This window comes from Anthonomus grandis, chromosome 5 (assembly GCF_022605725.1).
Source record: "Anthonomus grandis grandis chromosome 5, icAntGran1.3, whole genome shotgun sequence".
In the NCBI taxonomy this organism is placed as follows: domain Eukaryota; kingdom Metazoa; phylum Arthropoda; class Insecta; order Coleoptera; family Curculionidae; genus Anthonomus; species Anthonomus grandis.
In genome coordinates this window covers 7,140,293-7,165,983 of record NC_065550.1, presented here as the reverse complement: position 1 = coordinate 7,165,983, position 25,691 = coordinate 7,140,293, and the positions used below count along the sequence as shown (strand labels likewise).

The following is a 25,691-nucleotide window of genomic DNA, read 5'->3' as shown; positions in this document are numbered from 1 at the left end:
AAAAATAGACTAGACAAAAGATCTAAAGGTATTAAAGTCAAGACTTTAAATGGAGATTTTAGAGCAAAACTAAAAACATATCCAGAGGGAAAACCGATTTCCGAAAAAAAGGCAGTGGATATCCAAAGCCTCATGACTTTAGTTCCCGAAGCGTGTAAGAACTTTTATAACACCAAACTGCAAACAGCAAATTTTGAAGAACACTTTGAAGGATTTGGACCTGAAATTGACTTTGAAATTGAAGAAAATTATTTTTTTTTAATATAAATAAAAAAAGTTTTAAAACAAAATTTCTGCTAAAGCTCTGATTTAAATTTTTGTCTATAATTGCTTTTTATTTTACCTTATAATCATAATTTGGATCATACAATATGGAACCAACAGACAACTATAACAGATTATTGAATTTTCAGTTTTTCAAAAGAACCAAAGACCAAAAATTACATTTTTGACCTTGATCCTATAAAATTTTTATAAAATTCAATAATCCTCTTTATTTTACCTCTTATATAGAATATTTTTTTAATAGACGTCATTGCAAAATTTTTACAATACAATTTCCGGGATAGCTTGAAATATACAAATTGAATTTTCTCCAAACGAGGAAATGTCGCTTGGTGCTCTTTAGATAAGCGGTATCCGACTATTCACGAAAAAAAAACAATTCTTTGGGACTGAAGAGGTTAATGTTAAGTAGATTGTTTAAAAATCTAATTTAAAATCATTTATGCCTAAAATGCAAAAAGTACTAGGAAGAAAAATAATTCGTACACACATTTTTATGAGATCGGAAATTTTAAGGCATCACCTATATACAGGGTGAGGATAAATTAGTACTTTGTAAAAATATCTTTACAATTCTTTATCGTGCTGAGAGATACTTTTTAGATTTCAAAGCGTTTATCGGCAAGAACAATCTGCTCCAATCTGCTGGAGACTGTTTTCAATGTACCTTTAAATCAGCCTTTAAGATTTTTTTTTGGCAATATAGTAATATGACCTCATATAGTAATTTATAACCGTATAACTTGCACAATACAATGTATTTTCTTTAATTTTATAATATTTGCGTTTAGAATATATCGTTTATTTTATTAACTAGCTTCATTATTGAATACATATTTATACCTGAGGCACCAATTCTTGTATGTCAAGTAACTCGGATTTTAGCACTACCATGGAAGAAGATGTAATCAAGATATTTTTTTAAATCTCTATTTCGAGCTGAAAGCCAAGTCAACTCGACATAATAATAATAATAGAAGAACTTTTTAAGGCTAGCATGACAGTACGGGGCATCCAAGCATATGTCAAAACATTAATGTGCAGTTAAGACACTTTTTGGATGACCCTATATTTCGGGAACGGATATAGAGTAAAGGATAATATTCTCAACTGTAAGACACACGAAGATCGCGCTGAAACACCTATATAATACAGTAACGTGGAATCTGTCTTTTAGGTACGAGAGATAGTTCAGTTCGAGGATTATAATTCATACCGAAGAAAACTCATAATTAGTAAACCTTGAAACTTATAAGATCTTGTTGTCCCAACAGCTCCAACCACTATCCCTCGAACCACATCTATTTAAAGATAAAATTTAACAAACAATAATACATGTCTTCATATTTTTTCCTAACATTTATCATGGACTACGGCAGTCCCTAATCGATCGTCATTTTTCAAATTATTGTCTGCGGTTTTACCAAGGTTTCCAGAATATTTAATTTCCTTGTTGACTAGCTCTCATCTATACAGTGCGGCGACATAGGGACAACATTTGAAAAACTGGAATAGAAAAATTGTATTGTTCATAAAGCCATTATAAAATAACCCAAGTAACATTCTTACTCTTACATATAATAATAATAATAATAATAATAATAATAATAATAATAATAATAATAATAATAATAATAATAATAATAATAATAATAATAATAATAATAATAATAATAATAATAATGTTTATTTATGATAATTTCAAATCCATATACAGCCAAATACATAAATACAAATTAAATACATAAATAAACATAAATACGCCCTGAAGCAGTAAAGTTTATTAGGGCAAGAACAAAAAACAAAATCCGTGAAAAGTCCATATAGAGTATAAAGTCGCATTCGGTTTAGCGTTCATATTTTTCACAACTTCTACAATTCTACGCAAGTTAGGGACAATTCACCTAATTAACTAACTAAGTAACATTTTATCCTGAGGCAGAACATGTAGTACATAAATTACAAACACATTTATACCTAATAGTTGTTAAAATTATTTTAAGCATGTTTCTACTTACAAAGCATATGCAATGTTTGCCTATCTTTTTCAAAAATCCAGTCTTAATTTTTTTTAAAGGATCTCTCATTACTTATTAAGATTTTTAGGGTTTCTGGAAGACAATTATAAAATTTTACTACTAAGTAAGAAGCAGATTTATGGCCAATTTCTTTTTTTGATTAAGGAACCATTACACAGTCAGTGTTGTATCGTGTTGGTCTATTATGTTGAATAGGTCGAAAATATATTTTGTTTTTGGCAATGCACATAACAATATTGAAGAAATACAATTGTCGCAAATCGAAAACTCTGGATTGAGCAAAGATCTGGTTGCTCGAATAAGTTTTATTTTGATTGTAGAGGACTTTAAGAATCCATTGCTGAATTACATCCAAGTTTTTAAGATAACAATCTCTAGCACTTCCTCAACCAACTATTCCGTATTTCAACACAGATTGAACTAGGGCATAATAAATTGTTTTAAGCTTGTCAACTTTGAATATTGTTTTTAAATGAGAAAATCTGGTTACAAGGTACCTAGTTTCTGTAATTACATAGTTTATCTGTTGGTCCTATGTCATATCTATCATAATACCGAGATATTTGACAACAGCAATTTTGAAGATTGTGACGTTTCTATTTATTTCTAGGGTGGAAAAATTTGGCAAAGTATGAGAATAGGATGTAAATGGCAAAAATTTTGTTTTGTGCTCATTTAGTGTTAATTTATTTATCTGACACCACTTACATATTTCTTTAAAATCTAATTCAATTAACTCTTTTAAAAACTTCCACGACTCTCCTTCCTAAAAGATAACAGTATCGTCGGCAAAACTAATTATATGCCCACATGAATGTATTTTTAAAAGACCATTTATACAAGCAATGAATAAGACTGGTCCCAACACTGTTCCCTGAGGTACCCCGAAGGTTACAGTCCTTTTAAATCTTAACAAACTGGGACCTGTTTCCTAAATAACTTTTTAAGAGATTCAAAGCACTTAACTGTTCAATTCACAATTTTCCTGTTTTTTATGACAAACCGTATCAAAAGCCTTTTTAAGATCTATAAATACAGAGATGCATGGTTGTTTTTTATCAAGCGCTTCATACATTTTTGCGGTCAGAGATAAAATTGCATCTTCTGTTGATTTAGAAAAGGCAGCTTTTAGAAAAGGCAAATCAATTTGCCGAAATTTGCAAATCAATTGATTATCAAATAAATATAATTTTTTTCAAAAAAATTAATAATTTGGGATTTAATAATGGTTTCTAAGATTTTTGAAAAAATTAAAATCAGTGAAATCGGCCTATAGTTCAGACTCATTTTACCTCCTTCCTTAAAAAGTGGTTTAATTTCTCCTATTTTAAGGGCATCTGCAAAGGTTCCAATTTGAAAACAATCAAGTTCATTTATTTTATAAAATAAAAAAAGGCTTCTTGGACACCATGGTTCCTGTTCCCTATAATTATTTGGAATTTCAATTTTATCCGCCAATTTCTCCCCAATTTTACAAAAAAAATCATTAAAATGATTTGCAATCTCACTTTTGTCCATTACAATTTGCCCACTCGATAGTTTTAATTTGTCAATTTTTGTTTTTCGGAAAGGTTTGTTACAAATTTGATTAACACAATTCCAAATAGCACGAGTTGATTTCTACGTCTGAAGGCCAGTCTTCACATAACCAAGTCCCCAGATAGTTAAACTTTTCTACTCGTTTTACATCTTCATCATCGTGTGAGAGGTTCGCAATTTGGAACTCATCTATAATTTGCGGATGATAGGAATTTTGTCTTTCTTATATTGATGTTAATTACAACATGCAAACAACAAGCAGACAGAATTGGCGTAAAGAAATTCTCTGATAAGTAAAGAATAAAAAACGCATAGTTTAGACCTAGAGGCAAATTGTATAAACTCCTATTATGGCACCATTTCCTCTTAACTCCTTATGAGCATTTCAACCAACAATTATTTGACACTTTGACACTTGTATTCTCAATGTTTCAACTGATTTGGTTTTTAAAGTTAAAAAAACACCTATGATATAATATTTCACCTGATTTGGAAGAACTTTATTTGGAGCTTAATGATGAAGTTGCTACGATGGTGTTTTATGATTTGTCTAAAGCCTTTGACTGTGTGTCTTTCTACTCTATTAGAGGTTGCATCTTCGAATGGTTAAGACTTATCTCGTAAATCAAAAACAGAGAGTTATACTTAATGAAAGCGATCCAAGAAGAACTAAATGTCTCTGTGGCAACGGCTTAAGGATCTGTTCTTGGCGAGCTTCTTTTCCTTGTTATTTAAATAACTATTAGTAATTAAAAAGATGCAGGCTCGCTTTCTAAATAAATGAAGGGTTTATATAGAAAGCGAGATTTGATATTTATAAGGTCATAATCAATAAAGTAATTTTGTTTTTAAATTTAGCTATAGCGCCATTAAACAGGTCAATATCATTATTTCTGTGTAAAATATGAAACCATGACAAGCTCGATATAAAGAAGCATTTCTTGATAAGTTAGTTTCTAAATAAAGTATTTTCTAGTGTGCATGGAGGATTTGCAGTAGAGCACAATGCTCATTAGTTTCTATGATGCAAAATATTTTTAAGTCACCTGCAAACAAAAGACACTCAGACATAACAGTACTAATGATATCATTGGACCAATTTAAAAAAGATCAATGGGGTAATGGGATCATTGTTTCCTTGAGGGGCATCACTCAGTGTTCGATAATATATTGACTTAAAGCCATTGAATTCAACAAATTGAGAACGATTTTTTAGATAGAAGAGAAACAGTTATATAACGCCATGATGGAAACCCATAGATATAATTGTTCGAATGATAAGACGATGGTCCAATATATCGAAGGCCGTCGAAAAATCGGTATACACAACATCCAATTTTCTCCTATATCCCATAGCTTTGTATGCTTTTTGTAAACAATACGTGAGATTTGTGACGGTCGACCTTTTTACTGAAGAAACAAGCTGTTATAGATACACACCTCAAATGCCTTCGAGAAGTTGGACAGCTGGAAAGGTCTATAACTTTCTGTTGCACCGCTCTTATGTATTGCCGTAATTTTACAAATCTTCCAAATCATTCTTTACAGAAGGTTCAGTTTTTGTAACAGGATTTTTACGCATTAGCAATTTTTATTTTTGATTCCTATCCTTTCTAAATACAGTGTGTCAGCCAAATGAAATAAATTAGCTAATAAATAGATGGGAGCGTGTTGGAAAAAACGCTTGAACACGTCGATTGGTTTTTATAGTTGCGCATTTTTTTTCATAAGAACTTTTTATACAGGGTGTATCAGATAACAGTGATCAATACCAACTTGCTTAGTTTAAATATAACACCCTGTATGTTAATTAATTTTTAGATTCCGCAGATCATTTTAGACATATTTTGTATACAATGTCCTATCTTTGACTGTTTCGGAAATATTAAGTAAAATTCAAAAATAACATTTAGAAAGAAAATTATTTATTTTTCAAGATTCTCTACAACTCACTTAATACTTCTTGCCCATTTAGGTCTTGGTAATGATAAAGCAAGCAAAAACTATTTCAGCATTCCCTTTTATTGATATGAGAATAAAAAAAACTAAAAATTGTTGTTTACTTTGGTTTAAAATGCCAGACTTAAGGTTGACTCATGTCGCATGACAGAAGTAGTCATCAGTGCTAATTATGATTGGCTACGGAGATAATATACGGACGCAAATGGAATTAGCTCGCTTATTTCACGAAAAATTTCCAAATTTGCCGCCTTTAACCCAAGGGACAATTAGTAAAATAGAAAAGCAATTCCGCGAGCTGGGCCATGTTAGGCAGGTAAAAAAAGCAGCTGCCAATGCAATAAGTGAGGATACCAAATTGGCTGTTATACTTGAGTTTAAGGAACACCCACATACATCTACTCGGAAAGCAGCCCCAGTACTCGATATTAGCTATTCATCAGTTATTAGAATATTAAAAGAAAACAAAATACATCCCTATAAAATTATAACCATCCCAGGAGCTCACGGAAGACGATTTTGACAGAAGAATAAATTTTTGTGAACAAATGATGGCAATGTTAGACAGCAATGTGATCCAATTAGAACATGTTATGTTTTCTGATGAGTGCACCTTTACTCTTCACGGTCATGCCAATCGTCAAAATTGCCGCTAATGGTCCAGGGAAAATCCTCGCTGGACGAGAGAAGACAATACTCAATACCCTGAAAAGGTTAACGTGTGGACAGGAATTATTGAAGATCAGATCATAGGTCCCTTTTTTATTGGGGGCAATTTGAATGGCGATAATTATTTGGAATTGCTTGATAATAATGTAGTGCCAACGTTAGCCAACTTGTATCCTGATCCAGGAAACCCACAAGTTCCAGCGAATATGATATGGGTTCAACAAGATGGAGCACCACCCCACTACCAAATAAATGTCCGGCAGTACCTCAACCAAATTTTTTCAGATCGGTGAATAGAGAGGCGAGGATCGATGGAATGGCCAGCACGGTCTCCCGATCTGACGCTATTAGACTTTTTCTTATGGCGATATGTGAAAACTATTGTATACAAAACTAAACCCACTGACTTAGCTGACTTACGAAGACGAATAACCCTGGCAATTAGATCGATCACGCCTGAGTTGTTGAGTAACGTTAGAAAAAATTTCTATTTACGGGTAGGGTGTTGCCAAGACGTTCGTGGCGAGCATTTTGAACATCTCCTACATTGACATTATTGTTTAGATTTGTATTATGTATAAGTTTTTGAATATGTCGTAACAATTTTCGGCAAATAACATATTTAAATAACAATTTTTCAATTTTACTTAATATTTCCGAAAAGTGGGTATAGGACATTGTATACAAAATATGTCTAAAATGATTTGAGGAATCTAAAAATTAATTAACATACAGAGTGTTATGTTTAAACTAAGCAAGTTGGTATTGGCCACCGTTATCTGATACTCCCTGTATAAAAAGTTTTTATGAAAAAAAATGCGCAACTATAAAAACCAATCGACGTGTTCGAGCGTTTTTTCCAACACGCTCCCGTCTATTTATAAGGTAATTTATTCCATTTGGCTGACACACACTGTATAATGTAGTTCTGGTGAAATAGATTGCCATTTTAAACACCATCCTGGATAGTCTCTGTAACTGCCACCCAGTGATTATCACTAAGAGACACAGACTTATAAAATTCCTGTTGTTAGACAACCTTGCTAGTTAAAATTATGATTTGATGTAATTATTGGTATACCATTACGATAAACATCTTAAGATTAGTTTCTCGAGCATTTAATCTGTCTGTCATAGCTTGTTAAACCTGCTCACACTTCTGGAACTGTTTCTGTATTCTATCCTGACTAAATGAAAGAGGTTTTAAATTTGTGTTGTTTCTCAGTTGTTTAGCATTGCGTATTAGAGATAGCATTAGTAAGATTGGTAAATTTGCATATCACCTTAGTAGGTCTTTTTTTGTTCTCAGCTCGCTTTCCCAAAACATGGATATCTGGAGCGCTGACTTGGGCACATCGCTCAATGACCTGGACAGTCACCCCTAGCGCTACTTATAGTTTCAGGGCAATTGAATGTAACAAAGTTTTTCGAGCGGTTTTCTCTCTTAATACTCATGAATATTTTTTCCAATGTTTATGGTTATTGGGTTGCATTGCTTATATTGCAGAGACCTTTAAAAGTTCCATCTCAGCTGCCAGTAACTCGATTCTCTGCTAAGGAAAAAAAAGCTCTTGTTTTTTTAAAATTTAATTCTTCACACCAGTCTCCTTTCTTAACAATTTTAAATAGCTAGAAGTTATGGAGGCCAAGGTACAATGACCTACTGAACGAATATCTGGACTAGCTGCTCTCTGCAATAAAACCAAGTTCTTTTCCTTAGAATCAGGTAGTCCTTACACTAAAAGATGCATCCTGTTCTTGGTTAAAATTCTGTTTAATTTCCCGTCGCTATTTTCATGCTACTCCAAGCCTTAGAGATGGGTTTATTACACGAATCATAGTAATAGTAAAATGGTATTTTTGCCTTCTTGAAAAATTCATGTTTCCTCGTAAATATAACACTTTAGCTGCTCATGTTAGGACATAATTGTGTAGGCCCCACAATGGATTCTGAACTTTACTGGACTATCAATCCGATAGTGCAGAAAAGAAAACAAACAGAATAGCAAAAACACACATTTTTTTTGTATTATTGATAATAGGGATTCATATAAGACTTATCTTGTGAAGAAAAAAATCCCAACTTTACCCTGTATCTTTATTATGGAAACTATATAATGTACTGCAGTTCAAATCAACCCTAAGACCACATGTTCCTTTTTTAAAATTAACCCATCTTCTGCACTTGTGTAAAATTTAATATTTTACAGTAAAACGATGCTTAACCATCTCCCTCTTTCAAATCTGAAAACCTCAAACTTTCAATTACTCAAAAGACAAGTAAAAAATGTTGCTTTTAAAGGAATTCTACAGCACATAGAGGAGTACTTTTCTAAGATTTTTTGAAAATCATAAGTTAGGCTAATTTATGTTTTGCTTTGTTAAAACGTTTTAGTTTGTCCTTTTGATCTTTACCAGTTTTTACGCATTTAATTAGTATTTAATTTTAATTCAATATGTTTTTATTGATGAATTTCTTTGTGTTTTAGCTACTCAGGCATATATTTTTAATTTTATTTAATGCTCTTTTATTTATATTGTTTTAACTTAGTAGTTATGTGTACAGCATTGTATATTTTTAATTTTTGCCTTTTTTTGGGGCACTTAATATTTTGACTCTTAATTTTTTTAACTATTTGATAAAAAATACCGTTTCTAATCGAAATTTTTAATATTTTATATTTATACTCTTCTACATATTTTATATCATTACGTATGAAATAATAAGACCTTAAGTGATCAAAAATGTTACTTGGGCAAATGTTTTGAGATGTTTATAGCAATAAAAAAATCAAACAACATGTAAGTTATCTTACCTTGAATCACGTTGAGCTAATTTATCCCCTCGTTACACGTTGAACCTTGTTTCGGAGCCGTCAGCTAACATCAGCGTGACTGTTCTATTATTAATCCAGATGAGTCGAGCGAGTCGCATCGGATTTAGTCGGGCAACGTCCGCTATCGGTGCAGTGCTGTAAGATTTGACGTTTTTCGTTTGGGATTGCCCCAAACCAAACATACCTGGAGAAAGTTTAAAAGTTTTATACATATGTCAGACATTATAACATTAGATATGGTGAGTTCATTAATTTAAACATTTTTTTTTGCCATAATATAATCAATGTTAAAATACAAATTATGTTTTTGTTCTGGTAGGTCCCCATATTAGGTTCCCTCTATAAACTGTGTGTTTTGGAAAATCACAACAATTAAGAAGTACATTCATGAAATAAATACTATACACCTATATATACCTATCCCTTTTAAATTTTTACGGGTTTTATAGTTGCTTACATGGGCTTACACATGTTACATCTACAAGCAGCTCATGTCTTGATCATAGTTTTGTAAAAAATAGTTTTAAAACAAATTCAACTCAGCAAACCTCGTTTATACTTCAAAATTATATAAGTGATCACAATCCTATAATGATCAATTTTTCATCAAAAGTTATAAAAAGAAAAAACGAACAAGTATCCAGGATTATCTCAACATTAGACCCTGGAAAGTTTGAAGATCTACTTCGAGGGGAAAACTGGAGAGAGGTTTTGGAAACAAATAACGCTGAGGCGGCAACACAAAATTTTACGAATAAAATTGCATTATTTGTGAAAAGAGCAACTAACCAAAAAACAGTTTACTATACCGAGCAGAAAAAACTTAAACCATGGATTATCATAGGTCTTATCTTAGCACTGAGGAAACCTGATAAAATGAAAAAATACTTTTACAGAATAACAATTTGGAAAATAAGAGTGTTTATATAAATTATAGAAACAATCTAAATAAAATAATTAATAAACAAAAGTTTAACTAATACAAAGCCCAAATAAATTCTCATCAACATGATTTCAAAAAGATATACCGGATCATTTCAAATGCAGTTAATGAAACTAGGGATCAATCTGGAAACATAGATGTTCAGGATGATAATAATCAGCCCTTTACTGACAAAAAAGGAATGGCTGAATATTGCAACCAATTTTTTGTTAATGTAGGGAAAAGTATGGCCAGTAAAATTAAATCTCCAAGCAATATTTTCAAACTAAAGTATAGATCACTGAACTCAATGTTCTTACCACATGTTTGTAGAAATGAAATTATTGAACATATAAATTCACTCAAAAACAACTGTTCGCCTGGTTATAATGGAATACAAACTGAAATCATAAAAAAAATTCCTCTGTATATGATTAATCCATTAATACATATAATCAATCTTATATTTACATCGGGCACTGTCTTTGAATGTTTTAAAACCTCAGTTGTTACTCCGATCTATAAAGTTGGTGAAAAATCAAAAATTAAAAATTTTCGTCCAATTAGTGTGATTACAAATTTTGCCAAAATTTTTGAAAAATGCCTAAAAGAACGACTCTCTTAATTCTTATCTGATAATAACATTTTATCTAAAAACCAATTCGGATTCCGTACAGGTATTAGTACTTCGGACGCTATACTCCTGGTCACAAGAACCATAATGAAAAAGTTTTTAAGAGTTATCTGGCGGCCCGAAAACAGATGACTAAAATTAATGATATCTATAGTGATCCCTCAGAGATGCTGATAGGAATACCACAGGGTACCGTTCTTGGGCCATTACTTTTCTTAGTCTATATAAATTCATTAACAGATATCTTACTAGAAAATGGTATGGTGGTTTCTTATGCTGACGATACTGTGGCCATTTTTGTGGGTGAAACTTGGGAAGAAGTGCTTGAAAAAACATCTTTAGGTTTAAGATTAATCAAAAATTGGCTAGACTCTTTCAAACTTACATTAAATGTTGACAAAACCAACTACATAGCTTTCTCCCTAACAAATGCCAATCGTCCTAATTTTAATAGCATCCAGGTAAATGGATTTGACAATGAAATAAGGGATGTAAAATTTACTGAATATTTAGGAGTAATCATCGACCAGAACCTCAAGTGGAAACAACATGTGTTAAGATTAACTAATAACATTAGAAAATTAATTCAGAAATTTTATATGATTAGGGAAATTCTAAGCGAACAACTTTTGGTATGTGTTTACAAAGCTCTTGTAGAGTCTTTACTGAGATATGCTATAATAGTATGGGTTAAGTTCTTATGAAAATGCATTAAAATCTTTAAAGACAATCCAAAATTACATTCTTAAAAGCATTTTTAGAAAGGATAAAGAAATTCCAACATACCTACTTTACAGTGAAAAAATACTAGCAATTCGATCTTTATATATTTTAAGCGTTTGTTCTTTTATATATGAAAACCCTGAAATAGGTGTACATGTTAGTCATACTTGCTCTACCAGGTTTAATGTTGAAGGAAACTTACAGATTCCCAATAGTACTACCAACCTAAACCGTAGGTCATTTCACTACCTTAGTGTAAAAATATATATAACATTTTGCCGCTAACAGTAAGGATGACAGGGAACAGAAAAGCTTTTAATAAGAAATGTATCACTTTTATAGCTCATAATTTCGAAAAGTTTTCAACGTTATTCTCGATCCTTTTGCTTGATTCAAAGTAATAAAACTTCTTTCTTTTAATTCAATTATCAAGCTAATTAAGTTTTGTTATGAGTTTGAGCAAATGGTGCACAACTATATCTTATTTTAATATTTATCCAGTTAGTTTTTATTGTTAAACTCTTAGTATTATAGTTATTATGGCACATACAGAAATTAAGTTTTCTAGGTGCCTAATATAATTAAAATAGTAAACATAAAATTTTTTGTATAATATAAACATGTATGTAACAATTTAATTTTGGTAATATTATGAGTATGAGTATTTATCAAAATATAATACTGTACAGAATTGTTTATTTACAACACACTGTATTTACTGTACAGGGTTGTTATCCTTATATTTAGACAGAGCCTAACTCGGTTATTATATGGGGTCGAAAAACACTTTTAAATATAATACAGGGGTATCGCAAAGTTAATCAAAATATAAAGTTGTATTTTTAAAATGGAACATCTTGTATATTAAATGAAAAACTTTCTGATTTCAAAAATATATATGTATTATGTTAATATTTGGTCTCCCTTTTTTGAAACATTTACATATTTGTTAATTATTATTTAGTTATTATAATTGGTCGTTTTTACTTTCAATACAGTTTTTATAATCTTTTTCTAATGTCAAGAGAGCGTTAAAAATAAACTGAGGATGTTTTTCATTTAAGTAGTTTCTACTTCTTTGGATTCTTTCCCTTAAATCCTACAAATTTTCACTTCTTTCTTTATTAACTTATTTTTTTAGATACCTCCATAGAAAACTTTATAACGGAGTCGGATCAGGGTTATTTATTTGGTAGCCAGTTAATGGAACCATGAGTTCCAATCCACTCATTAAAACGATTATTTTAAAAATTCCTACTGGTATAAAGTTATGCCATCTTGATGCCATATAATATTGGTATATTCTCTAAGAGAAATTTCTTCTGACGAAACTTCAATTTCTTTACCTAAAAAATCGAGATATCTATTTCCAGTCAACGATTCTTGAAATATAATAGATAAAAAAATTCGGTTTCTAACGATACCACACCACAGTCGCGGCTCGTCCTAAGGGACCAAGGCATGGCTCCGTGGCACTGATCGTAGTAATCATTATATTTTAAAATTCTTATTATTTGTAAAGTAATTTCAGTTTCAGTAATAGCTACAATATCCAACCAAACAACTAAAAAAAACAATGCATTATCGGCATATATAATTTAAATCATTTTAATGGTAACGAAACAAAAAATAATTCAAGCTGGCCGAGCACATTGTAAAAGGCTCCGCTGCTAATATGCCGATGCATTGGAAAGGGGGTTGGAACCGAGCACAAACGTAGGTGGCTCGGGTGATTTTTTTTGACCACTTATTTAACGTTTTAATTGCATTTTAAGTTCCTCAATTCGCAGTAAAATGTTGGGTGGTTTTAGTATTTCGAATACGATTGAGACTAAGGGAAAATGAACAAATTAAACAATTTACTGACAAAATCTTTTTCTATACACCCGCGTTGCAGGAGAAAATTCAAATCGGATTTTGTGGTGTCTTAGAATTAGCCTTGCAAGATTAGATGAGTTGGAAGAATTCAGTAATAAAGGAGTTTTTCGGAAATTAATAAATATTAGTTCTCATTTAGATCAAGATTTAAAAGATCATTTCGACAAAGCAACAGTGTTTAAAGGGACTTCTCAGAGTATTCAAAATGTTCACTATCAACTATTAGATTAGTATGCTTGGTGTTTACCACGAAGAAGTGGCTAAAGAAATAAAAAATAAGAAATTATTTAGCTGTAATTGCCAATAAAACAGATGTTGCACACAACTTTCCACTAGTAATTAATTATTTTCACGATATATTGTCCCCAATAAGCCAGTGGAAAGATTATGAAAATTTTTAAACCCTCCTAGACACAGCGCCATATCAATAGCAAATTGCTCTTTTAATCAGTGACACGTCAAATAAGTTAAAAATGCAAAGGTATGATGCTGCATCAGTAATGAGCGGTGTAAATGGGGTACAATTTATTTGCAAACTTTGTACATTGTTATGCACATCAAATGAACCTTATAATGAGCAATGCAGCTTTAGTTAATATACAATCTATTAGATGTTCCATTTAAGAAACAACTTTGTATTTTTTATTCACTCTGCGATACCCTGTATTATATTTTAGAACATTTCCTGGCGATTTAAGGTAAATTCGTGTAAAATTCGTAACAAATAATAATTACGCTTGACAAGACGTTATGTTAATTTAAAAATAACTGACGAACACTCCAAAACGCAGCCTCCTATTCAAGAAATTAAATAATATTCAAGCCTTTTATGCTATGATTTTTAAACTTATTCTTTTAATTAAATGCATTTACGTATGTGACTTGGACATTTTAAATAGGCGTGTAAGAGATTTAAGTAATAAAATACAATGAAAATTATTAAAAAAAAAAATTTTTTAAAGCATTCATGGCACCCTATTATGAAATTAAAAAAAATATATTTTTTCTATCATTATAAACCAAAAAGTAGCAAATGCGGTATCATTATTCTCAGAATAATATTTTCAATCGATATACGTAATAAGTGTCACTTCTAGTTTAACCGGAAAACTGAATATGTTAATAGATGCTCTTATCTGTCAAATATCAAATTTAATTTCGACACCTCATAGGCCAAATGGCGTAACCCACAAAATAGCTGAAATTAAGTCAAGGCCAAATGATATAACCCACAAGAAAAACTAAATTATCAAAAAAACTGAAAAACATAAAATCTCCAAGTTTGGAGTAACCGTTTTAAAGAGTAGCCAGTTGATGTATCCCCCAAGTGTAACCCTATTTCTTAAAGGATTGACCTAACATGAACAAGGCCAAATGCAGTAAGCCATAATTATTCAAAAATAAGGTAAAAAAAAATGCGCAAAATTGTCAGGAGCCATATAACGTAACCCACACATGCTCACATGTATATTAGCGTAAGAACTCAAGGAGTGATCTGTGTTGTTTTGCTGATATTTTTGAATTTTTCTAAAAAAGTGTCAGACTAATTTATAATAAAAGAGTGAATTTGTCAATAATTATCATAAGGTAAGTTGATAATAATATTATGATATTATTATAAATAGGCCAGTATTCGGACGATGCCGGTAAAATCAATTCACAGGTTGATTGAAACCTTTACTTGTGAGTTGATTTTTTATTATCTCTAATAAAAGGCATTTAAGTTAGTATTATAATAGCACTAAAATGCGTATATTAATTACTACTAATTAGTGTAAAAGGACATTTTTTCACTAAAAAGTGAAATATTATAAAGTTAGGATAATAGTTGCTTGCAAAGATAGTAGAGATAAATAATAGAATATTGCAAGGGAGCATAGGCAGACAATTTTGATTTTAAAATGATAGGTTTTGTTTATCTCGGTTGTTTTAAAGTAAAAAATTGAATAATATTATGAAATTGTTTAATTTTTTAGAGCCATAATAATGATGTCAAGCTCTCGAAGTAAAAAAATTTAGCTCTTGCTTTGGAGCGGAATATAATAATTGAGGATGACGCCATCCAGGAGGCAACACAAAGTTGCGCTTCTTTAGTAGATTCAGATGCCAATCAAAAAGAGCAAGAAGCACATGAAAATGTTGAAGACAGTGACGTAAACAAATATATTTTGCATCAGCTTACTCCAGTAGAACCATTTTACTGTATGACACCTGATCAAGAACTAACAGATATTTTGACAAACAACATAAAAGAACCCGGAAGTTGTGAAATACTAGCTCATAAAATAATTTCTGGTAGTAGTTTTTTTATTGGCTTAATGCTATTTTCAATTAATTCTAAAATATTAGATTTTATTCCATCCACAGACGCATTACCCGACATTGCCTGTGAATATGTAATTTTTACAACTGAACCACACATAGAGTCTATTCCAAATGATTTTCATTTTCAAATTCAGGAGAAGATTAACTCTGAAGAGGAACCAGAAATATCGGGCAATAATATCGATCAAAATGGGTTGGCAGACATCACTGAAGCCCATACTCAGCAGATTCCCAGACTGGTAGTAGAAGAAGAAATAGTTGGTGAAGCTGGTGTTAAAAAGAAGAAAACGGGTAGTTTTAGAGATATACAAAAAAACTGCGTCTTTCGAGAAACCAATATCTACAACGAAATAAAAAAGTAGTAAGAGAGAAACAAAAAATAAAAGAAAATCCTTGCCAAAACAAAAAATGCCAACATAAATGTGCCACAATTTTTACAGAAGATCAAAGACAGGCAATATTTAATAATTTCTACGGTTTTACAAGTAAAGAGGAACAGAAAAATTTTATGTTATCATGCGTCATAGGGTTCCAATAAAGCGCCGCTATGGTGCTACTGGTGAAGAAAGCCGCCGAAAATGTTCAAAGGCCTACTATTTACCGCTAAATGGTGAACAGAAACAAGTATGTTAACAATTTTTGTTGGCTACTCTTTGTGTTTCTCAATGAAGACTAATGTATTTGGATGAAAATAAAACTGATATGAATACTCCAAAACCTGAGGGCCGCGGTAAGTTTGAACCCAAAAATAAAACTCCTAGTAACGTTGTTGATTATTTACGCCAATTTTTAACAACATTACCGGCTGTTCCCTCGCATTATTGTCGGGGAAAAACTACAAAACGTTACTTACCACAAGAGTTTAAAAATGTAGCCACTTTGTATAAAATCTATAAACAGAACTGCTCAGAAAGTCATCAACAATCGGTTAAAGAAAAATTCTTTAGAGATTTTTTTAAAAGAAAATATAATATAGGATTCCATCTGCCTAAAAAAGACAAATGCTCGTTTTGTGAGTTCCAAGCAAAAGGAGAAACCAACAATGATGCACTTTGCATTTACGAGAAAAAGAAAACTCTTATAAACTCCATCTTAAAGAACAACAACGAGCCAAAACCAATCTAAATTTTGTATGCGCTAGCTTCGACTTGCAAAAAGTTCTCAATACTCCCCATGGAGACAGTATGCTCCTCTATTATTCGCAAAAATATTACTTCTATAATGAAACGTATTATGAGTCCGGCACTAAAAACGTTTATTGTTTTCTTTGGAGTAAAGAGGATGGTAAGAGAGGAGCGAATGAAATTTGCACAATAATGGAGATGTATCTTCAACAAGTGGATGCTCGAAAAACTATAACGGAAGTGGCCTTGTTTTGTGACTCTTGTCCAGGGCAGAATAAAAATCACCAACTGTTAAGTTGCATTGCTTGGTTTATTAGATCTGTTTCAGTTAATATTCAACAAATATCCCTTACCTTTCTTTTACCAGGTCACACCTATATGCCTGTTGATTCTGTCCATGCTTCTATAGAAACGGCTATAAAAAGAAATACAATTTGGGCTCCATCGGAATGGCCTACTATTATTCGTAATGCACGAAACGCAAAGCCATACGAAGTTATAAAGCTTGTATTTTCGAGTTTTAAAGACTTCAAAACATTTCAGAAAAATATTTACCCTGAATCGCTCAAGAAAACAGATTAAATTTAAAAGTATTCGAAGAGTTATGTTTGCCAAAGACTGTGATCAAATAAAACTCTTCTACACATTTGAGGAAACTGAAGAGCACCAGTTACTAACTGTACCAAAAAAAAATCAACTTACAAGGCACTCCAAACAAGTAAAGCCATCTCAATTATACCAAAGAAAACTTTCAGTTTCAGAACAGAAATTTAAGGATCTAGAAAACCTTGTTAAAAAGGCAATAATACCAGGGATGTATTACACCGAATATATAAATCTCCAGCTCTGATCTACCAGACGTTTTATCAGAAACTGATGAAGAAGATGAACTTAGTGATGATGAGATACCCCTTAAAGAATTACAACAGCTATTGCAGAAATCTAAAAAAAAATTTAAAAAAAAAAGTTTTTTTTTGTATTTGCGCATCAATGCCAAAGGTTGTATTTGCACACCTTCATACTTAAGTAAAAAAATTATAAAATAAATTTTTTATTTAGAGGACATTATTATTTTCATTACAACCAAAAAGCGTATCCCCCCCCCGATAAAAAATTTATAACAATAATGTTCTTAACTTTTTGATAAGCCAAATAATGTAACCCGCATTTTTTTTTAATATTGTTAATTTTTTATTTATTAATATTAGTTTTATTAGGATTTGCTTTATAAAACTTTTTCTTAACAAAATTAGCAACAAAAATCTAAAATTTTACTATTAAGAATAATTATAATCAAAGATTTATTAAGTTTTTTGACCCTCCTGTAAAATATGACTTTTGTGGGTTACGCCATTTGGCCTATGAGGTGTCGATTTGTTTACCTAAAAAAGTAAAAAAAAAATTAAGTATGTCTTTTTTCCTGTGTCACCCGATATTTTTAGGTCGTCAGCATAAGGCAAGTATTTTAAATTAGTGTTTATAAAAAGTGTAAAAAGTGTGTGTGTTTTTTTTTTGTTTTTTAGTGTTTTTTTTTTAAACATTCGTCAATCTCATACAGGAAAATCGAAAAGAGAAGAGAACTCAGATGTAACTTACCATATATAAGAATTTAACTTAATATAACACTACATTGTTTTCTATCCACTAAATAGTAAAAAAAAATATTGAGAAGTCTACCACACACACCGAAATTTTCAAACTTTCTAATTAAGGGATGGTGAAATTTATCAAACATCAATTCGTGCGGCACAAACACCCTTGCCCGTTCCTTAAATATTCGTTTTTTTTGTTTCATGACTCTATTACAGCATTTCAATATATATAAATGTTATTTTTTATTTCATTTGCAACTAGTTGGTAATCTGTAGGTTGGAACATCAACTGTTCAGCTGTCAGGATTTTTAACATTTAAAAAAATAAATCATATCTGATCACAACAAAAATATTATAAAAACAGAACAAGAGGTTAACTTTGGAACAAAAATTATCAATTAAAACAAATAGATGCAACAAGCCGATACGAGCTTGGTTAGAAACATACATCCAAAATGTCGAGACACACTTCATCATTTTAAATATATGTAAACAAATTTACCTCACCTGTGCTTGTTTGCCAAAAACTAAGTTTGTTCTCTGAACATGCGTAGCTGACCAAAAATTTCCCGTCCGGACTAAACGCGCAGGCAGTTACAGGCCCTGAATGAGCCTGAATCGTGGTGTATTTTCCTTGTCGAAGTTCGTAGATCGTTAAGGTACCGCTGCCTGATCCCACTGTCCAATAGAATAAAACATATTGTTAGAACTTTTTTTTACAGGATAATTTTGACGATTTACCTGCTATCCGTCTTGTAGTGGGACAATGGGAGACTTGGTTAAATTTACAAACAGCAGGAAACACATCTTGCAGTCCCTTATTTTTTAATTGACTAGGATCCAAACAGTGCAGAATAATATCCATTACCTAATAAGTAGAAGTGCAGATTATGAAGAAAGCAAACATTTTCTTTGTAAAATATGGTTAAAAATTCTAATTGGAAAGTTAACATACAGAGTGGGCCATTTCACAGCAACAGAAGAACTAAGTTTGTTGCCGCCACCCTATAATTTATACACGCACATCCCGTGTGTGAAATTGTGAAATCTGGCGGATTTAAAATTTTCTGAGCTGAAAATGGAGCTGGAGAAAAGGAACTGCGATACAACACCTGGAACATGTCTAATACATACAGTTGCAAAACCAATGCCAAAAGTCCTTGCAAGAATTTGAAGCTGACATTGCATGTTTGGTTCGACTGGCATATCCAGATAAGGATCACAGAACGTTTGGCAGTTCAAGCATTCCTGGTTGGACGCCGCTCTGGCAAAATCAGGCCGGATTTTCTACTAGCACATCCACTTAAGCTAGTAAATAAACAAGGGCTCTTGAATTCGTGCTGCTAATAATTAGTGTTCCATTCCCGCCAATCCGGAAAACTAAATAAGGTCGATGCAAAGAGTAAATACCGCCCAAATATTTACTCTTTCTACTCTCCTCGCTGCAGCACCATACCAACAGTATTTTCGTCAATGTGTGCGTGGATGGAACCCTCCGCACTGTGCTGCTGGATACAGATACGACAAAAATAATAATAAATAACAAAGATTTGCCAAAATCTGCAGCTTGGGCAATCAAAAAAGAGACGGGAGATCGAGCAAATGTCCATGGTGAAACAAACGTAAATTCCTGTGAGGGTAATGAATGTCAATCATAGATTAATAAAGAAGAAAACGAAATTAGGACACTGCTTTACAATTTCAGCAATACTTCGATAAGTGGCGGATGTGGAAACCAGTTGGGAAGCCATTCCCAAAGAATTAGAACAGCGACCAGTCTAAGGTCAGGCCGAATAATAAGGGTAAGGCATTTGGTCCACAAATATCGAGATGTTTTTGATACTGAGTAGAAAGGGAGGATTAACAAAGTCCAATATAAAATCAATACGGGAAAAGCTCGTTCCATCCGGCAGACAGCTTGAAGTCTACCACTCGCCAAGAGAGAGAAGGCTGTAGGCGGAGTGTATTGCCAAGATAGGCGTCATAGAAGCATCTAACATCCATGGTCCTCACCGGTAGTATTGGTAAAGATAAAATACTTTACGAGGACTATCCTGGAAGACTTGTCTGATTTACATTACTACTATTCTGGTAGGAAAATAGTTTAAGGACTAAAAAATCTAGAAGGAGTGTTCCTGAGGCTACAAGGCTCTCCAAAGAAATGTAATCTGTTTTAAAGGGCTGTGCACTATCTGGGTAACGTCGTTTCTAGTCAAGGAGTTGTGGCTGACAAGGTAAAAGTCCAGACTGTCAAGGATTGTCCGCTCCCCAAGGACAAGCAAATGCGGAGGGAAAGGGAAAAATTTTAGTAGGTCAATTAGGCAAGGGAAACGTGAGGCGCAGGAAATTCGTTCAGTATCAGTACAACGTCGGAAGTCTTTTAAAAAGATTTCTATTAACGTTGCTGGTCCGTTGTCTAAATCAGAAGCAGTGAGTAAGTAGATCGTGGTCAAGTAGACCACTTCAGCAAATGGGTTGTACTTTGGGTTGAGGTACCCTTCTTGTACCCTTGTACCCTTCTACTAAACCAATAAGTCTCTACTATCGTCAAGGCCTTAATAAAAGAATCGATCTGCCGATTTGGTGTATTTTTTGAAGCTACATTCAGACCAAGGACGAAATCTTTGAATCCAGCTTGTTCTAAAACATCTGTAAGACATTTGGAATCAAGAAAACGGGGCCTACTACAGTAGTCCCCGTTTTCATTAGTTCCACCATGACATCCGACTACATTAAACTCGTAGTCGGATGCCATGGTGGAACTAATGAATAGAACCATTAATTTCTATTTAAAGAAAGTAGTCTCCAGCCCCCAAAGAGACTGAGATAGGTTTGTTAATTTAGTCCTGCTAGTTTATCGATTAGCCATCCATGAAAGCACAGGAGAGTCTTCGGCTCGAATAGTGATGGAAAGAGACATCCGTTTCCCATGCAATCTGAAGTTTGGTTGCCCGCCAGGAAACGATGTTGCCAGGTAGGACTATGTCAGTAAACTGCATAAAAGAATGGATTTGATTCATAGTCAAGTGCGCATTTACATTCAAGATGCCAGCGATCGGATAAAGGATGCATATGATGTCGATGCCAAAGACCAGAGGTACAACAACGGTGACTTGGTTTGGCTTTACGACCTTAAGAAAATAAAGGATTTGTCACCAAAATAAGCATACAAAGTTTCAGAAGCCATTAACGAAGTTCTTTACAGAAAACAAGAGCCGTTGGGGAAAGCTCGAGTTATTCACTTCAACTAACTGGCTCCTTATTATGGAAATCACGAAGACCCTAAGCTGCGGCAAATCTAATCAGAGACAGATTTGACATTCAATGAATTTATGGCCCATGACTCTAATGGTCGTACCGCGCGATCTGTGATGTGCAACAAGACCTCTTTACTGTTCCAGCTGAGTACGCTCTGACACATTGTGTGGCTAAGGATTTTACAAATGACTAGAGGAATAGTTGAGTTTTTCCCACAGAAAATTCGAAAACATTTAAAGAGCTTTCGATGCAGCTCCACCGGGTTAGACCGATGTCTAACCCCAGAGTGGGGCAGGCATTCAAGATAACTGATAAAGAGACTAATAAAACGATTTTCTACCTGGTAACCAAATACGCATCACATTAGAAGCTAACCTATAAGGAGGTTTTGGACGCTTTGTTTTTTCTAAAGTTGCCGAGGATCTTAAAAGCCTAGCAATTCGCAAACTGCGGATCGATCTCTCAATCATGCGGATTCGATAACTTCAACTGGAGAATGACTCACAGTATGTTATAGGTGGTCGTCAGGTTTTCAGGCGTCCAAAATCTCGGCACTCCCCACGACATCTCTGGAGACGCGTGAAAGGTTAGCGAATCTTTCGGAACTTTCTAGTAATCGTAAGAGATCGATTTTGGTGTGTGAACGTGCAACAACGCTACAAAATATTTGGGAAGGACTCACTAATCTCAGAAGAACTAAATACCATAGCAACAAAAGGCAGGCTAGTGTATGGCAGCCAAGTGTTAAGCTGGGTTAGTTATCGATTACATAGACTGGGGTGAAAAATACGATAAGTCCATTATAGGCTGAAGTGCACACGAGAATAAAACTTGAATGGGCCCCTGGGAAGGAAAAAAAACTCTTGACTTATACAATCACGCTCCATGGAATATACTGTAGGTTTTCTTCGGAAAGAAAAAAATTGAAAATACGAACAATGTCGCGAATGTTAGCAACAGGATAGCAACAATATTCCAAGTGTCTTCTAACTGCGAAAAATTCTTTTCAATATATAGCAAAATGTGTAGTATTTTTTTCTATTAAAATCATATTGTTAACAAACAAACAAACAAAAAACAATGTCACGGTCTCATAAGCAAATTTGTATTGGCTACACGTGTTTCGCCCTGTATAAGCAGGGCATCATCAGGCCAAAAAAATTAATTGTTTAATTATTTTTTATTTACTAGAACAATTAATTGTTTTTAGGCCTGATGATGTCCTGCTTATACAGGGCGAAACACGTGTAGCCAATAAAAATTTGCTTATGAGACTGTGATATTGTTTTTTGTTTGTTTGTTTACATTTTGTGTCTCTTGGAGAAAATGGATGAGGATTTTATATTTAATATCATATTGCCAATAAATATGATTTTAATTTAATCATATTTATAACATAAGTTGCCGTCTGTGGTTTTTTAAAAACGTGTATTAGCCGATTCCCAATTTTGCTGCAAACACCTGGGCAATTTCGATTAAAATATTCATACAATAATCGTCAAAGCAAATAGTTTCATGATTTTTCTAAAACCTGTTACAATTTTCATCTTTCGTTTTTCTTCTATACATAAACCGATTATAAGAGTAAACAAATGTTAGATAAATTCTTATTTTTTTAATCTCCTTTATGTAAATATTTACACTTAATTTTTCAGAAAAAAAAAATCTATATTTATTTTTTCTATAGGCAGCAAATACCCTTTCCTACCTCTCAAGACTGTTTTAGAATTTCAAATGAGATGTAGAACAAAATTTACTACAAACAGAACCTTATATAGGTATCATCATTGATTTTCATTACTGACTCTGTTACTTCCATGACTTTTTTCGAAATATAAAAATGATTCTAACCTGTACTAAAAGATCGCTCATCTCAGTAGGCATTTTCTCGATGAGCAGCTCCACGCCCCTAAGAATTTCCGGTTTTGCTTTGTGCAGCACGCTGTTAGTTAACATGTTGACGTTCAACGTCTGCGCGTTCTGTTGCATGGCATTATACCGCGCCACTTCTTTCGCCATGGTCGTTATAAAGGCCGCTGGTCTAAATTAAAATGAGAAAAAAGATAATCGACATTTTAATGTTATTGTAATCTTTCCCGATCCAATAATTTTACGATTCAAGTGGTTGATTTTTCAGGTTTAGGGATCAATAAATGCGACTTTATTTAATTTGGCATATAGTATTGCAGATAGTGGCCGAAATGTTTAAAAATCATGTATTTATTTATTTTTTGAATAAAATAGCAATTTCTGTTATTTTTTTTAATAAAATGTAATATTTATAAAAAACACATAGGTTTAAGCTTTTTTAGCCAATCCATAAATAAAAATCGACTTAAAAATTATTATTTGTGAATTTTTTTGTATATTTTGTGCATTTTTTAAGACTCAATATGAACTCAAATTTTGAAGAATACAGGGTGTCCAAGATAAGGATCCTAAGCATGGGGATCTCGGTACCTGTTGGAGATACAGCTTCGGTTAAAATAGGAAAAAGTTGTGCACTTTGAAGCGTATTTACATGCCGTTGAGAAACTTCAAAAATTTCCATGGCCTGCTGAGATATTTGGAAAAAACGGAAATTTGCCAATATCGATTTTATTTTTTCCTGGCTTTATTTTAAAAGATATCAAAAAACTATTGACACTTTCTTATTGACACTTTTGATGTAGAACGTGATGGCGCTTTTAAATTTTATATCCGACGTTTCGTTTTCGAGAAACCATCATCAACTTTATTTTTTTATATGGCGCGAAAAGAAAGTACACCCTGTATCTGATTCCATTTTTTATTACAAATTCAATGATGTATCACATGTCACATTTTTTTTGTTTGAGAGATTTCCCACATGAACCGGGACACCCTGTATAAATTATAGAAACAATCTAAATAAAATAATTAATAAACAAAGAACTATTACAAAGCCCAAATAAATTCTCATCAACATGATTTCAAAAGATATACCAGATCATTTCAAATCCAGTTAATGGAACTAAGGAACAATCTGGAAACATAGATGTTCAGGACGATAATAATCAGCCCTTTACTGACAAAAAAGAAATGGCTGAATACTGCAACCATTTTTTTGTTAATGTAGGGAAAACTATGGCCAGTAAAATAAAATCTCCAAGCAATATTTTCAAACTAAAGTATAGATCACTGAACTCAATGTTTTTAGCACCTGCTTGTAGAAATGAAATTACTGAACATATAAATTCACTCAAAAACAACTGTTTGCCTGGTTATAATTGAATACAAACTAAAATCATAAAAAAATTTCACCTGTATATGATAAATCTATTAATACATACCGAACATAGGAAATCCAAATTGTTTGCTGGTGGCTGGTGTCTGGTTTTACCTGAACCGAAAATTTGGTAATTTTGCAATTACATTTTATTAAATAATTAAAGATTCGCTTATTAAAATTTTTTGAAACTTTGCACGAGGGTTTGCCAGATTGGTCTCTTCAAAAAGTTATCGTACATTCTTTCTGTAAAATGTACAGGGAAGCCAATAATTGACCCAAAAAAAAATAAAATTTGCATGGGATTTCCTATGTTCCGCTCGGCGACGCACCACCCGGTACAATCAATCTTATATTTACATCAGGCATTATCCCTAAATGTTTTAAAACCTCAGTTGTTACTCCCATCTATAAAGCTGGTGAAAAATCAAAAATTACAAATTTTTGTCCAAATAGTGTGATTACAAATTTTGCCGAAATTTTTGAAAAATGCCTAAAAGAACGATTCTCGAAATTCTTGTCTGATAATAACATTTTATCTAAAAATCAATTCGGATTTCGCACAGGTATTAGTACTTCGGACGCTATACTCCTGTTCACAAGAACCATAATGAAACACCCCGATAAAGGTAAAAAGTGCCTTGCAACATTTCTTGATC

The 25,691-nt window shown here is 32.6% G+C and overlaps 1 protein-coding gene across 4 annotated transcripts in view; it reads right to left on the bottom strand.

The window, feature by feature from the left end:
* Positions 1 to 1,338: 1,338 nt before the first annotated feature.
* LOC126736883 (WD repeat-containing protein 7) overlaps positions 1,339 to 25,691 on the bottom strand; it is a 178,124-nt gene continuing 153,771 nt past the window's right edge. For 3 of the 4 annotated variants that reach the window (XM_050441490.1, XM_050441493.1, XM_050441491.1), the window contains 5 exons: positions 23,637 to 23,826; positions 19,269 to 19,395; positions 19,035 to 19,205; positions 9,308 to 9,512; positions 1,339 to 1,791 (listed from right to left, as the gene is read on the bottom strand). In XM_050441490.1, the coding sequence (XP_050297447.1) occupies positions 9,340 to 9,512; positions 19,035 to 19,205; positions 19,269 to 19,395; positions 23,637 to 23,826 (661 nt within the window). In that variant the 3' untranslated portion in view covers positions 1,339 to 1,791; positions 9,308 to 9,339. Of the gene's footprint in view, positions 1,792 to 9,307; positions 9,513 to 19,034; positions 19,206 to 19,268; positions 19,396 to 23,636; positions 23,827 to 25,691 lie in introns of those variants that run through there. The other variant, XR_007660815.1, reaches the window with a different exon arrangement.